Source organism: Octopus bimaculoides, chromosome 8 (genome assembly GCF_046866305.1).
Source record: "Octopus bimaculoides isolate indiv1 chromosome 8, ASM4686630v1, whole genome shotgun sequence".
NCBI classification, from domain to species: Eukaryota; Metazoa; Mollusca; class Cephalopoda; order Octopoda; family Octopodidae; genus Octopus; species Octopus bimaculoides.
In genome coordinates this window covers 29464867-29480813 of record NC_142935.1, presented here as the reverse complement: position 1 = coordinate 29480813, position 15947 = coordinate 29464867, and the positions used below count along the sequence as shown (strand labels likewise).

Sequence of the window (15947 nt, the reverse complement as noted above, 5' to 3'; positions counted from 1 at the left end):
GCTGAACAGCAAAAGGTCTGAGAAACCTCCGTTTCCCCCACAAGTGTTTAGGCTCTTAACACCTTGCACTCTAAGGGGACAGGGTCACATCCAGGTCATGATTCCTGGACGCCTTCTGCTGCCACATTCTGTGTTAATGTCTGCATTGCAATCCTTTTGGATGGTTAAGACACACCAGAGCCAATGTGCCTTGGGTATATATATATATATATATATATATATATATATATATATATATACACACACACACACACACACACATACACACTAGAGTACCCTAGCAATCAGTAATGACTTCAAATATGCTTATCTTCATTAACCCTTTCGATACCAACCCACCTAAAACCGCCTCTAGCTCTGTTGTATGAATGTCTTGCTTTCATAAGTTTTGAATTAAAATCTTCCAACAAAACTTAGTCACAATTTATGTTCCTAACACTAGCTTAATGATAACTAAGTTATTTTACTAAGTTCTTTGTTATTTAAAATTAATTCAAAGAAACAGAGCATCTCAACAGAAATATGGTAACAAAAGGGTTAAATGTATTGATGCTAATTATGCATACACGTTCACAAAGACATATATAAAAGAGAAAAAATATTCAAAGTTGCTCAGTATGTATACATAAAAACATGTATACGTGCATCAATATACGCACACATGTATACAACCATACCCACACAGGCATATATATATTCACCCCCACTCCACACACATATACATACATACACCCACTTCTGCTGCTCACATATATTCATATAAATCACAGTGCTCAACAGGTATTTATTTTATTGACCTCAAAAGAGTTTGAACTCATGACATAAAGAACTGGAAACAATGCCACCAAGTATTGTGTTTTTGATGTGCTGCCAGCTTACACTTTGATACTAATAATAGTGGTTTCAAATTTTGCCACAAGGGCAGCAACTTTGGGGCAGAAGAGGAGTCAATTGCATTGGTACTTATTTTACACATTGGTTCAATTGGTACTTATTTTACCGACCCTGAAAGGATGAAAGGCAAAGTCGACATCGGCAGAATTTGAACTCAGAACGTACTGACAGGCAAAATACTGCTAAGCACATTGCCCGGCGTGCTAACAATTCTACCAGCTTACCACCTTATAATAGTGGTTTCAAATTTAATAATAATACATACAATTACACTAATAAAAATAGTAACAGACTACTGACTCTACAATTAGTGTGGTTTGAAAATAAAACTATGTTTAACAGCAGGTGTCACAGACAAATTCTATCTCTGCCTATGTCTGAGGAACCATGTGACATTGCCATTTGGAATTTGTAGTGATAGATTAAAACTCCCTTGACAATGCGTCTACTACATTAACCACAAGACCACAGGTGTGTCTTTGTCAAATGTTAGACTAGAAAATTAAACTACATGTAAAACAAAATCATACATGGTATTATTAAAGGCTAAAAACACCAGTTCAAATACAAATAATTCCTTTTGGAATAGAGAAACTCAGAGCAGATAAAGCTATAAATGACAGCATGTAAATACTGGATTAAAAAACCACATTAGATAGAAAAAATCAATGACTGCCTGTGGGACCTGAACCAACATTTTCTGATTTGCTGATATTTGCTGGTAAGAATAAAGTTCCTAAAATGGATAGTGAAATTCAAAGGATGCTTTGGTCCAATGGTTGAATGTTTCTCATGTTTACAGATGACATAGGTTTGGATCCCAGGGACAGCGTTTGATTTTTTTCTATCCAAAAGGGTTTTTCTTTGACAAAATATTAATGTGTTATTATTCATAGCTTTATCTGCTTTAAGCTTCACCATTCCCCACAAAAAAAAACTTCATGTTCTCTCAAAGTTTATGAATTCTTATGATGCCAACAACAAATACTAAATCTAATTATTTCTTTTTTGTTTTATTAAACAAGAAAAATCCATACAACATGACAGAAACATGGACTTGATTACCTCATCTTAATGTTGTGGTACACACTAGCTATAAACAGAGAGAGAAAGGAGATAACTACTAAAAAAAAAAAAAACTAACAGACATGATAAACAAGGCAGGACAATATTGTATAAGACATGGGTGACATTGAATTATGATGCATCAGACAAGGAAAGGAATGAGGTGGAAGATAACATGGATTTAACCATGTAGCAGCAAAATTATATACAATGGGTTTCTACAGTGTTCATCTACCAAATTCACTTACAAGGAATTGGTCACTTACAAAGAATTGGGTTATAGTAGAAGACACTTGCTTAAGGTGCCAGGCAGTGAGACTGAACTCAAAGCCACATGGCTGTAAAGTGAGCTTCTTAACTACACAGCCATGTCTTCATTAAACAGAGGATGATGTTTGAGAGTTAAGTATCATGGCCAAAAGTAAAGGTGCATGGCTTAGTGGTTAGAGCATGCAGTTGATGGTCATAAGGTTGTTAGTTTGATTGCTGGCAGTGTGATGCGTTTTTGAGCAAGACTCTCTATTTCACGCAGTTCTAGTCCACTTAGCCAGTAAAAATGAATTGTACCTGTAATTCAAAGGACCAGCTTTGTCACATCCCGAGTCACACTGTATCTCCCTCAGAACTACGTTCAGGTTACATGTGCCTGTAGGGTGCTCGGCCACTTGTACGTTAATTTGATGAGCAGGCTGTCCCACTGACTGGTTCAACTAGAACCCATGTCATTATAACCGATGGAGTGCCAGTTTTATTGTGGCCAAAGGCATATTGGCAGTGCCAATAATGAGATGTGAAGCATTCAAACCTTAACTTTTTGAAGTTGATCAAATGTGCTCAAAACAGCGCACCTGCTGTGATATGGATAGCTATAGTCTTGGAGATGAGTTTAATATGTTATGAAAGACCAGAGAAATACCTTAATAAATGAAAAACGAAAATTGAAAACACAGAAAGGAAAAGAAACCGATGCTGGTATCATTATATCAAGTAATAAAAGTACATTTTACAAAGCAATGACCAACTCAATACTATCACCAATAAAGTATTATCAACCAGAAAAGAACAACAAAAAACATAAGTGAAAAATGTCCTGTAGTAAGTCTCCTTAGCAAGAATATTGTTTTTACATTTTTTAACTGTCCAGAAAAGGAAGAGAAAGAATCAAGAATCCAATATCAAAGAAAAATGTGATAATTCATAAGCAAAGACAGAAGCAATTTTTGAAGAAATATTCAAGGCAGATAGTCATGTAAATTTGATAATAAAATTTATTATTTTTCTAGTTTACCTCGCTTTTTCCATGCTATCACTGATGGCATAGCATTTAAGCGTTTATTGTAGCAATTCATTATTTCAGCTAAATCACTTTTCTCATGTTTAACCCATAGCATTTAAACCAGGCCCAAATATTCTACTCATTTTCTGTTCAAACTGACTAGATATAGCCTCTTACATCTAACCTACACAATGTTTTTCTGAAAATAAATGATCACACCATCAAAACTGTGAAGCTATGAAATAATACTGGATTCATTCAAAACAACGTGAATCAATAAACATTAGATTCGACAGAATTATTTCAACGTTAAAGGGTTAAACACTTCACTATGAAGTAGAAGGGGAATTATCACCAGTCAAGTAAACAGATGCAAGCAGAGTTATGCACCTTATTCAAGATACACCACTGAATGTTGCAAAATATGAATGTATATTTATAATAGTTTAACAACTTTTATATTGTGAAGTGTATTTGCCACCTAAATGTGACGATGCTACTGTTATTTATAGCCCCAGGAAGATATCTCCTCCAGCTGGCTAACAACATACTGATTAGTGTTTGCGAAGGGAAATCATCATTCCCATCTTTAGCCTTACATGATACACACAGACCTAGGTTTCTGGATAATAAGCCGTCGTCAGTGTGTGATAATCACCAGCTAGCGATGAGAACTCATTCCATATACAAAATATTACACGCATTTTCCAGTGACAAACTGTCGCTGATCTTGAAAAAGGGGAAACGTGCAATATTAAATCTCTGGGCAAGAAGTAAACTTTTGTGTTGCAGCAATTGTGCATCACTGAATGAATGTATCAAAACCAGTGACCATGAGGCCTACAAATCAAACAAGTGCACATAGACACACCATGAACACAGACAGACATTTAAGTGCAATGAATTTAAGTGCAACGTTCTTGAAGCCTCTTTTAAATTTATTTTATTTTGTGTGGTAGTGTTTTATCATGGGGTTGCAGCCATGATGGGGTACAGCCTTAAAGAGTTTCGTCAAATCAACCCCAGTGTTTATTTATTTATTTTTTTTAGTTTTAAATTCTGTATCTTATTCTACTGATTTCTTTTGCTGAACTGCTAAGTTAGAGGGATGGAAACAAACTAACACCAGTTGTCAAGCAGTGGGAGCTCAAATTCAAAGACACACACACACACATGTATACAATAAGCTTCCACACAGTTTCCATCTACCAAATTCACTCACAAGTCATTCGTTGACCAAGCTATAATAGAAGGTACTTAGCCAAGGTACTGTGCAGTGGGACTGAACCTGAAACCACATGGTCACAAAGCAAACTTTTCAACCATATGGTCATGCTTGCATGAAATTAGATTTTAATCAACACATCTACTGCCATAACAGTTTCAGAGAAATAAGAAGCAAGTTTTGTGAAGTTTGACCAATTTGGTACGAATTTAATGTAGGAAGACATTATTTTGGAAGATAAAATAGTTTTGAAACCTGTAAAATACCAAAGTACCAACCTGTGATATTGTAAAATTAAATAGTTTTGTTTGATCCAGGTGATATAAGAAGGCAAACTGAAACAAGTAGCTTAAGTAGCACAATTAACCAAAAGCACATGAAGCAGAAATGAAAGGCAACTGTTTAGCAAGATTAAAAATTTGAAAATATCAAAAGGCAGAAAGGAAGACCTTCAAGCAAGTAAAATCATTTTTCAAAATTTTTATAATTAAACAATTAACAAGAATATTTCCTTGTTATATGGGCAAAAGCAGAAAGAAAAATTAGCCGGAATTGGAAATATGTCTCCCATTCTAGGAAGTGTAAAACTGTAAACTCACTCTCCCATGTCTTTGTTCCCATGTTTAGGCTTTTGGAGAAGTTTTCTATCTTTTGCTTTCTTTCGTTCTAAGTCCCAAAGTCTTTTTCTGTGACAGAAAACAAGAACTGTGCCAAATCTCAGATAAAATCTTCCCTTCCAATAACTAAACTAAGAAAAAAATTATTGGTATGCTCTGTGTGTGTGTGTGTGTGTGTGTATTTCTGATTTATTTTCAAAATGTTTCGTGGAAGACAACTCGAGCCAAATTTCTATTATTTTGTTTGTTAAGGATGAAATGAAAAGACAATTATCCAATCAAATTATCTGCTAACATTTGTGAACGAGTTGAAGATTTCACCTGATTTCTGTAACATTAATAATACATGACAAGAAACATGCAATTAAGACTGTGCAAACCTTTAATTCTAAATTAATTAAAATCGTTAACAGTAATATAACTTATTGAATCTTGTTTAGAAGGTATATCAAAATTAATAACTGACATTTTAAATGTTGTTAACCAGCAATTGCAAATACAAAAAGCAGAAAAATAAAATATCTCACAGTATTAAATATGGTAAGAAAATGATGAATCTTTAGATGATACATTCAGAAGCTAAGACTAACAAATAAATGACAGACTCTCCTGTCATAGATGATACAGGAAGGTCCTGCAGTTCCTTGCTGAACATCCTGCGCCAATGATTTGTCTAAAGTGATCAAATATTTTTGTTGTACATTAGCTCGCTCACTCCCATTAAATTGCCATTTCCTGTGTAGGGGCTCATGTTTCACTGCACAGGTGCACAGATATCAGATCAGAGCAGAACATAGTGAAACGAAGTGTTCTGCTCAAGAACACGACACATTGCCTAGTCCAGGAATCAAAACCTTGATTTTGCGATCGTGAGTGTAAAATCCTAACCACCAGGCCATGCTCCTTCACAAATATATACCCCTAATAACCTAATAATGAATTTATGAATGAAAGTTAAAGCAGCGAGGGGAGTGAACTGTTAGAGAGTTAAACGAAATAAGTAACAAAAGTTGTGTCATGAAAATGACTTAGTACTAGTTATATTGCTATCAATAAATATATGAACACCATTTAGTACATACAGCCACACTGCCAATAATGAAGACACAAACAATGGAAAGCTTGCGAAGAGACAATGAAGATGTTGACAACAGTACAAATGAGTATTTGATGATTTACCAGAATGAATTAGTGGAGTGATGATTGTGATGGATGATTGACCTGATGGCTGAAATGATTTGATGGACAATATGATACAATATACACATGGTGTAATTCCAAAAGAGGTAAAGACAATAAAATAAAATAAATGAATTACAGACGAACACTTGAATATATGAATTCAGTTAAAATTTTATCAACATCCATGTTGGAGCTCTTTCTAAGAAATCTTTTTCTTTAGGGGTTTCTAGAATGTCTACCATGTGTTTCTTAGTTTTGGAATAGGCACACTGCATCACTGAGTGTAGCAAGGGGGCAATGACAAAGACTGGCAATAGGAAGGGCATTTGGCTGAAAAACTATCCGACCCATGCTGACATGCAAAATTGGACACAAAATGGCAAAGATATTTGAATGATATATTAGAATGTACAAAAGAGAGAATGTCAAAACAGTTATTTTTGGTGGGATCATCATCATTATCATCATTTAATGTCCATGTTCCATGCTGGCATAGGTGGGATGGTTTGACAGGATCTGATGGGTCCAAGGATAGCATTGTACACCAGTGTCTGCTTTGGCATGGTTTCTAAGGTTGGCAGCCATTCCTAACACCAGCCACATTTTTCATGCCACCAGCAATAGGGAGGATGTCATTGCAGTGTGCAAAACTACGAAACCCAAAAGACAATTCTATGCAAGGAGATGAGGGACAGAAAATGGGGCAAAATCCTAACCTTCAATGTTAACACAGATCTCGTAAGGGGAGGGCACAAGTATATTATGAAAGTAGTAGAATAAGCTCAATGCTGAGTTTAATTAGTGGATATTGTGAGGCAGGTGGAGGTGGGGGTACAAGTAATTTTCCATTGGTAGAAGTGAGATGATAAGATGAATGGATCAACAGAAAAATGTTTTTAAAAAAAAAGAAAGGAAAAACAAACGCGTAAAAACAATAAGTAAACTTACATAGAAGAATTATTATCTGACTGCTTCTCATCCAAATAGACTTGATCAGACGGGTGCATCACCATAGAGTCTGTGTAAGTGTAGATAGTGGAACTTTCCGCAAACCTCTTGCTGTGACACAACTGGTAATCGTCTGCAGATGAATCATAAAAAAGGAAGCATTTCATTTTAAATATCCTCAACAGATTTGATAGATTGAAATTGAAAGAAATCCCTTGTATATATATTCGCCATGATAGATCGCTAGCCACTACACATTCTTTTTTTTCCCTCCTTGTTCCTTTCTGTGGAAGAGCATAAGCTCAAAACATTAAAGACTTTTTCACTTCTCGAGTGTTAAACTAAAACATCTATTTGTTGTCTACACAACCTGTCTTCATCTTTTGTTTTTGTGTGAATTCTCCCTATATATGTGTGTGTGTGTGTGTGTGTGTGTGTGTGTGTGTGTGTACGTACATCAGGGACATGCCACCTAGGTAGGCAAGGTAGACAGTGTCTACCTTGCATAAAATAGATCAATAGCAACATTTTCCTTTTATGGTAAAATATACACCTAATTCAATAAAATTATGAAGGTTAGTCAGATTGCTATGCATAAAATGCAAAATATATAATTTTTTTGTAGATTAGGTAAGCATAATTCGCCCCTGCTTTTCAATCTCAGTGTTAAATCTACGCATAGTACTACTGTAGTACATGTGCTGTGTACACTCCTACAACACTGTTTTCTTTACGTGCTATAAAGGCAGAAGTAAATCTGCCTTGAACTCAGCTGCGCACTTGTGTTTCACTTCTTTTTTATGTTGGATTCAAATTAGGAGCCTATATTTCTGAAGGAAGAGTAATAAAGTCCTTATCTGGTAACAACCATCAATCATTAATTTTTAAACATTGTTGTTATATTCCAAAGTGTATGTGTGTGTGGGGGGATATGATGTACTGTAACTGATGGTATATAAAATGCTCCTTTTCCCCCACCAAAAATGTCGCAAAATAAATCACCCCAGGCCCTATATGCAAAGTTAGGCCTATATTATATGCTTTATAAACGCTTATGAAATTTATACATAAATATTTGCTTAAAATAACATATATTTTTTATATTTATTTATTTAACAGTATTTGACAAATAGGTTTGTCAATTAAAAAATTTCGGTTAAAAAAACATATATAAAATCAAATTGTCCATAAAAAGTATTTGCTGTCCACGGACCCCCTGTCTTGTCCTTGCGGACCCACTGTGGTCCGCGGACTACAGTTTGAAAACCCCTGCTTTAATGCACTAAAAACTTTATTTCTTCAAATATGTGCTGCTGAAACTGGGATGCATCTAATATGCCCATGCATCTTTTATACCATCAGATGTCATAAATATTTTTAAAAAAATATAAATGAAATAAAGAAGCAATAACAACAAGATACTGACCGTCTTCTTCATAATCACTTAAGTTATATACTTCTTCTTCCAGATCCAACTTGCGCTCCCCTTTAATTTGCACCCCTGGCCTTGACTCAAATATACCAGTCATATGTGGTTGGGCTAACTGCTGCCAGTGCTTCAGTGTTACAGATCCTGCAATAAATTAAATAAATATAACTTCCACACAACTGAAAATCAAAACTTGGGCTTCACCTTCATTATACTTCAGCTTCTAAACACTTCACATACCACAATCTCTTAAATAACTTTCCTTAACTAAGTTGAGGGAACTTTTTCCTGTTCTTTTCCTATCTTGCAAGTTACTTGGTGACCTCGCTACAGCATGTAGCATGAAAAAAGTACCAAGTACACACTGAAAGGGGTTGGTGTTCATAAGGGCTCCAGTTGTAGAAACTATGCCGAAGCTTGCTACAGTCTTGTGGCTTGCTGGATCCTGTCAAACCGTCCAACCCATGTCAACATGGAAAACAGATTTTAGATGATGATAATGATTTCATTGTTCCATAATTTAGATTCCTGTAATAAAATGTTACTAGGGTCTAAATTATATTAGCAGTGAAGCAATTAATATTCATCTCACTGCACTCTGCTACTGTCAAACCATTTAACTGCAAAGTAGGCAGAGAATCTTTATTTTCCTTTATCATTAGAACAAATTAGAGTTATGTCCCTTGCTCAAGGGCATACTAACATGATTGAGGTTTGATTTGAACCTACCACTAGGACTTCAGTTGCCCATCTCACAGCCATTGCAGTTCATACCATACTTCATGTTATCAATACCAACAGTTCAGAAATTGGTGAATTACATATTTTTCTAAGTCTGAAAGGACCACCATTTTCCCTGTTAGTGCACAACACATCTTATTTTTGTCACTTAGTCGAAGGACATTCAATGCTCATGAATGTCTGTCATTTATTACATTAGTTTTGTTACTGTCCCATTCTCTTCATAGCTCATCCTTTCTACTGTTTGGTCTAGAGACCTTTACTTCTTTGTTATTGTACTTGTCTTATTTTTTTTTTCTGTTTGTGTTTGGCTATTATGGCCAGTCATTTATAAACCAGAAGCTTATGTTGTTGACACTACCCAATTGAGCATTATTATGAGACAGAGTCAAAACTGTGAAGATGTTTAATTGATAACTGATGAGGGGTTTAGCATCTCCAAATCCATTGAGTGAGTTTTTCCATGCATTCCTTTGTTGTTCCCCTGTGCCACATTTTGTCTTTATATATAAATTCATGTAATGAACATCAAGAGAAGTAATGTTTGACATGAAAACTATATGGTGTTTGATACAGAGCTGTAAGGGCTGAAAATACTTGTGCATCTGTATTAATTAGCAGTGTGTTTGGTTATAGCTAAGTCTAGAGTTAGTTTTCACTTAATCCCCAATAAGTTTTAATGTTACAAGATTTACAGAATACCAACAACATTTGCACTGATGAATCAAAAAAAGAAAATAGCAGTAATACAATTACCAAATGAACACTATTGAAAAAGGTGATTATAGATGGCAGTGCATAAGGCATCCAACAAATTCTATTTTACAAAAGCTTTTAAGTGTTTATCACACCAGTCATATAATCATCATCATCTTCATCATTCAACGTCCGCTTTCCATGCTAGCATGGGTTGGACGATTTGACGGAGGGCTGGCAAGCCAGAAGGCTGCACCAGGATCCAATCTGATCTGGCAGAGTTTCTACGGCTGGATGCCCTTCCTAACGCCAACTACTCCGAGAGTGTAGTGGGTGCTTTTACATGCCACCGGCACGAGGGCCAGTCCAGCGGCACTGACAATGACCTTGCTCGAATGATTTTCTAACGTGCCATCAGCACAAGTGCTAGAAGGCAACGCTGGTAATGATTACGCTCTAATGGTGCTATTTACGGGCCACTAGCACAGAAGCCAGACAGCTGCTCTGGCAATGAACACGCTCGACAGTGCTGTTAGTGCCCCACTGGCACGGTGACCAGTCATCAAGAATGGTTCAATTTCGATTTCACTTGCCCCAACAGGTCTTCACAAGCAGAGTTTAGTGTCCAATGAAGGAGAGGTTGGCATAGGTGCCAGTCGTCGGATTCGATTTCAGGTTCAAATTTCAAATTCCAAATAATGTATAACAAATAAATTAGTATAAAGTGGATGAAAAAATGTGTATAAAAAATAAATTGGTATCAAACATCTAAACAGATTTCAAAGATTTATTGTAACCTTACCTTCCATTGGTTTGACAATTTGTAATTTTTCGGGTATCTTAAAATGCAAACCTGCACTCCCAGTGGCAGATAATGCAGATACTCCTGATGACAACATGCTCTCAGGTGTGCCAGAGAGCATAGGTGTGCTGAAGCCATCACTGAAATAAATAAAAAACAATACCAAATAATTTAAAATTTATTTCAATAATAAACAGACACCTTAAAATCATTTGGAACCTGATCAATAAGTAATGATGACAGGTTTTTTTATTTTAAAAACTGATGTCTAACAGAAACAAAACGAAATGTATCAAGTGAAACCAAACTTCACAAATTAACAGATGTAAGAAACGAGCAAGATGGGTCTAGGGCACACAAGCAAGAGGGAGTGGGCAAAGGGTTAAAACAAAAATCAGTCAAATTTTTATAACAGTTTGTTTTCATGAAACCAGTAAGATGTAAACTATCTTTCAGTAATTGCACATCTTAGGTTTATAATGTACACAAATTTCATTTTAATATTGATTAAATCTGACTGAATTAATTACTGGGAATGAGGTAATACAATTAATAATCATGCTGACCATCCTTCTCGTGCAGATTATTTTTTTCAATTATATTTGGTACCTTCCAAACATATTGACAGAAAGTGAGATAGGATTGCCTGTACAACTTGTGGACAGCGTATCATAAGGGTATATTAATTAAACTTTAATTAAAACAAACAAGAATAGTAACGGCAATTACAGATGGCAGTGCCGAAGCAAAGCATCCAATAAAGTCCATTTTACAATAGCTTTTAAATTTTTATCACACCAATCATAATGTATAACAAAATGAATTAGTATAAAGTGGATCAAAAAAAAAAAGTGTGAAAATAAATTAGTATGAAGAATCAAAATAGATTTCAATAAAGCAAAATAGAATAAAAAAAAGAAAGTCCCCAGTTTCAAGAATTGGTAAATACCATATTTACTGGTGTGTAAGTCACAATATTTTAGTGATTTTTAACTAAATAAAAACTGAAGTATAACGTGTGTGTGTGTGTGTGTGTGTGTGTGTGTGTTTGTGTGTGTGTGTGTGTGTGTGTGTGTGTGCGTGTGTGTGTGTGCGTGCGTGCGTGTGCGTGCGTGCGTGTGTGTGTGCGTGCGTGTGTGTGTGCGTGCGTGTGCGTGTGTGTGTAGCAAAGCTGATATCAAGTTTGAACATGAGGGGAGAAAATTTCATATCTAGATTAAATTAGGGGTGTGACTTTTATACAAGTAAATATGGTAGATACTGTGTTAAACGAAGAATGAAAGAATTTTGCCAACCTGAATGTGGGATCCAAAGAGATTTGTGTCTTTTCATTTTCTTTACTAGAGTCAGAAGAACTCTTACCATCTTTGTCATTAATATCCCACGGTCGTTTGACCAACAAACGTCTTAGGGCTGTTTCTAAATCATTGGACCCAGGCACACCAGGACGGCCAATGTTAGTAGAGTTGGAACTGTATAGCACATAGCAGGGAGAAGGTTAATAAGAAATTGACACACTCTGCTTATTTGAAATATTGGTGAAACAGTCAAATAATATTGCAAACACGTAAAAACAAAAAGAGTTGATCTCCAATATCTGATTCCCATTCAAATGTACATAAAGAAGTGATACATTTTTTTCTCTGCTAGTTTCAAGTCTTCAGAGATATACAAATTAATCCTTTCTTATACGATACACTTTTGAAGTAGAGTCATTTCACCATTAATATTTTAAAGATCAGAATTCAAATCAATTTTTAGATATCAGAAAATAAACCATGTTAAGTTGTATGAAACGTAAATGCAAAAAACGAAGACATTAGTTAAGTTAGTCTCACATAAATTGAGAAACAATTAATGGAAGAAGTTTTTAGCTTGTTGTCTAATTGATATTTTTTGAATGGGTGACAATGTCAATATTTTTAAATAAGAGAAAATATAGCTGACTGATTAAACACAACACCCATTTCATCAATCTTGGCAGGATTTGGAAACAGAATGCAGGACAATGAAAATATATAATACAAGACACTTAGCCTTACACCCCATTATAAACACAATATTTTTTTTTTACAGAGAATTTCAAAAGTTATTCTCCAGGAAAATTAAGGAATGTCTGAAAGTTTTAGGACATTGCTAGGTCATTCTCTTTTTATATTATTATTATTATTATGAAACAGGACCAAGTCAGAAGCTAAAGAATAATTTTATATTTTCTATATTTTATATTTGCTACTTTCAAAGTAAATTCTCTGGTACTAAGACAGAAAATAATTATATCAGTAGAGGAATGCAAAAACATTAAAGACAGACTAATTTATTTACAGGGCTAAGTGTAGGCTTAATTCAAGGTGTATAACGCCCATACACTGTACTACATACTGATTTATGATGAATGTTTCTATATGAAAACTGAAGACTATTTTTAGAACAGTTCACACATTAGGGACATTGAATATATCCAAATAACAGATTGCAACTGGTGGGATATAATGAAACTATTATAGGAACTCAAATCTTTCACCAACAACAACTTATTCTCTCGTAAGTAGTGAGGGGAAATCTAGTGAAAAATACATAAGTTACATGTGAATCCAGTAAGCTTCGATCATGTATCGTCAATAGAACAGTTGAGTGACGCACATTCAGCACACCAGATTATATACATATATACATACACAGACACTTTAGAATGCTCTGAGATCAAGATGCACAATCTACTAGACAGCATTAGCTGCATAGAATGTAGTATGGCTACATTCCTTCCAATTTATTATTCAGTCTTTTTTTCTTTTTTTTAATATGCTTAGAAGGCAAACAGGGTCAGCTCTTACTTCATTAGAACTTTCTATAGTTAGTTATTCATAAAGGCATCCAACTGCAGAAATCAAGTAAAAAACAAAGCATATGAGTTAGATATGGCTCTCTGACCTGTATATGATGGTGGTGGCTCCCTTTAAGAACTGACTCAAGCTTTGATTAACCGACCAACCCATGCTGGCATGGAAAGCAAATATAATATGATGATGATGAAGAGTTTGCAAAACTAACACTGGTCTTTGTACCCAAAGTATTTAAAACATTACTATAATAGTGGTTCTTGTGATTAACGGATTTGGATGTTGCCATGGCAACACAACTTGGAACAGACTAATCAACAACTGAACACATTGAATTTGATTATATTGGTTTTATTATTTGTGATCAATGAGCACGGTATGCTGGTAGCAGGTAACGACATATAATTACGGTTCTTTCTTCAATCTTTTATTTTATTGCAGTTTTAATACAAACATTAAAAGCCAATAAGATAGGCAAAGTCTATGATAGACTTGATGTTCTGCTGATAAAGTGGCGCCAGCTTTCCCTTATTTTGACCACAAGTTGGATTAAGGAGTGCTGAGAGGGTATTTATTCTTTTGGAGATTTAGTTATTATGCTATCTTTGTGTCATACACAAGGCTTAGAATTCGAGGTGTGTATAGCTAGAATTTGTGGTGTGTATCGCTATTATGGATGGAATGTGAAAGAACAGGATTGTAATATCAGTGTAAGATGCTACATGTAAACATTGAGAAGCAGTGGAGAAAATATGCATGTGGAGGAGAAAACAGTATTTGATAGAAGAAATTCTTTTTGGATACAATGTAAGGAATCATAGATTTGGGAGGTTTTCTAGTTAAAATTATAGATTAGAAACAAGAGAAGTAGTTGGCTAATCATTTGTCTTGTTTGATGAATTAGTAATAAATGAGACATGTGGCTCCCTCTGGCTATACTTGTTAATACAAGTAAGATGATTAAGAAATATGAAGAAGATGAGAATAATGGTTTAAAATAAATTTTTTGATGTAATGATGGTGTCTTCCCAATATTTATAAAATAATGTTTCAGAATAATTGAGTAGAAAGTTCAGAAACTATTTTTAAGCAGTATGTAAGACTAAGATATGCCACACTGTACCATGAGAGAAACCATATTGTACATATATTTTGAAGTTTGTTTTCAATGAATACGTTCTGTGCTGGAATGCCTCTATCAAACATAACCAACATTTAGGTGCTTCTACCAAATTAGCAGATAAAATTTCCCTTAACGTACTTGCTACTATCTCGAGTCTCTGCTATCTTTAAACTAGACTATACAATTACATTATAAATATAAGGACCACACCCATAACAAATATAGTGTGCTAAACCTAAAATAATTATCAAATAGTGAAGGTCTGAAGATCATCTCAGAAACCTTATATCTGCCATGTCTCTGACAAAAAGAGAAGAAAACAAGGTATGTGTGTGTATACATACATATACACACACACAAGGGGGTGCTGAAAAGTTCCTGATTTTGGGTAAAAGAAAATGCAGGAGGATCAGTTTTATTCAACATATTCCCCTTTCAGAATTACACACTTATTGCAGCAGTCCTTCAGTTTTTTTAAGCCCTATAAAAGAACTTGGAAGGTTGGGCCTGCAACCAGGCCTTTCATGATAACCTTTAAGCCAGGAACTTTTCAGTACCCCCTAATATATATATTTATTTGTTGATTGCAGGTTTTTATAGGCCTATCATTGGTCTGCCACATTTCTGAAGATAAGAATGACGAGACCACTTGTTCCTTAGTTGCTGAGACATTGCATTCTTTAAAACCTCTATGCTTCCTGAAATTCACCAACACTACACCTGATATTCCCCCCTCCATACGCATGCACATATGTATATCATGACTCATACACTGTTCACTTTCCTGACTTTTGTACATAATTCCATGTACTGTACATACACCTTTGATGAGTTGTGGTGCACCTGAGCACTATACGCAATAATTTCATGATTATTATTATTATTATTATTATTATATATGATGACAGATATGACGTACACTCATTCAGATGCACACATAAAGAGAAATGTGACTGAAGAAAGTTGCTAAGTTAAAAAAATGTAAGCTACGAGATACAAGACCTAAAGAGAACTGAGAATGTGCACATTCAAACCATGTAGTTTATTTATATATGCAAGAGAGAATGAGCTGCCAAGTTGTGCTTGAGTAGGATTTCAAAGTTTACTAC

At 34.9% G+C, this 15947-nt stretch overlaps 1 protein-coding gene across 50 annotated transcripts in view; it reads right to left on the bottom strand.

Moving 5' to 3' along the window:
* Positions 1–15947, bottom strand: part of LOC106875482 (trafficking kinesin-binding protein 1) — a 212321-nt gene that overhangs the window by 13358 nt on the left and 183016 nt on the right. For 18 of the 50 annotated variants that reach the window (XM_089356251.1, XM_089356254.1, XM_052970003.2 and 15 more), the window contains 5 exons: positions 12171–12347; positions 10876–11015; positions 8634–8780; positions 7208–7340; positions 5060–5146 (listed from right to left, as the gene is read on the bottom strand). In XM_089356251.1, coding sequence (XP_089212377.1) covers positions 5060–5146; positions 7208–7340; positions 8634–8780; positions 10876–11015; positions 12171–12347 — 684 coding nt within the window. The remainder of the gene's footprint in view (positions 1–5059; positions 5147–7207; positions 7341–8633; positions 8781–10875; positions 11016–12170; positions 12348–15947) is intronic. The other 32 variants (XM_089356261.1, XM_089356263.1, XM_089356259.1 and 29 more) reach the window with 3 other exon arrangements.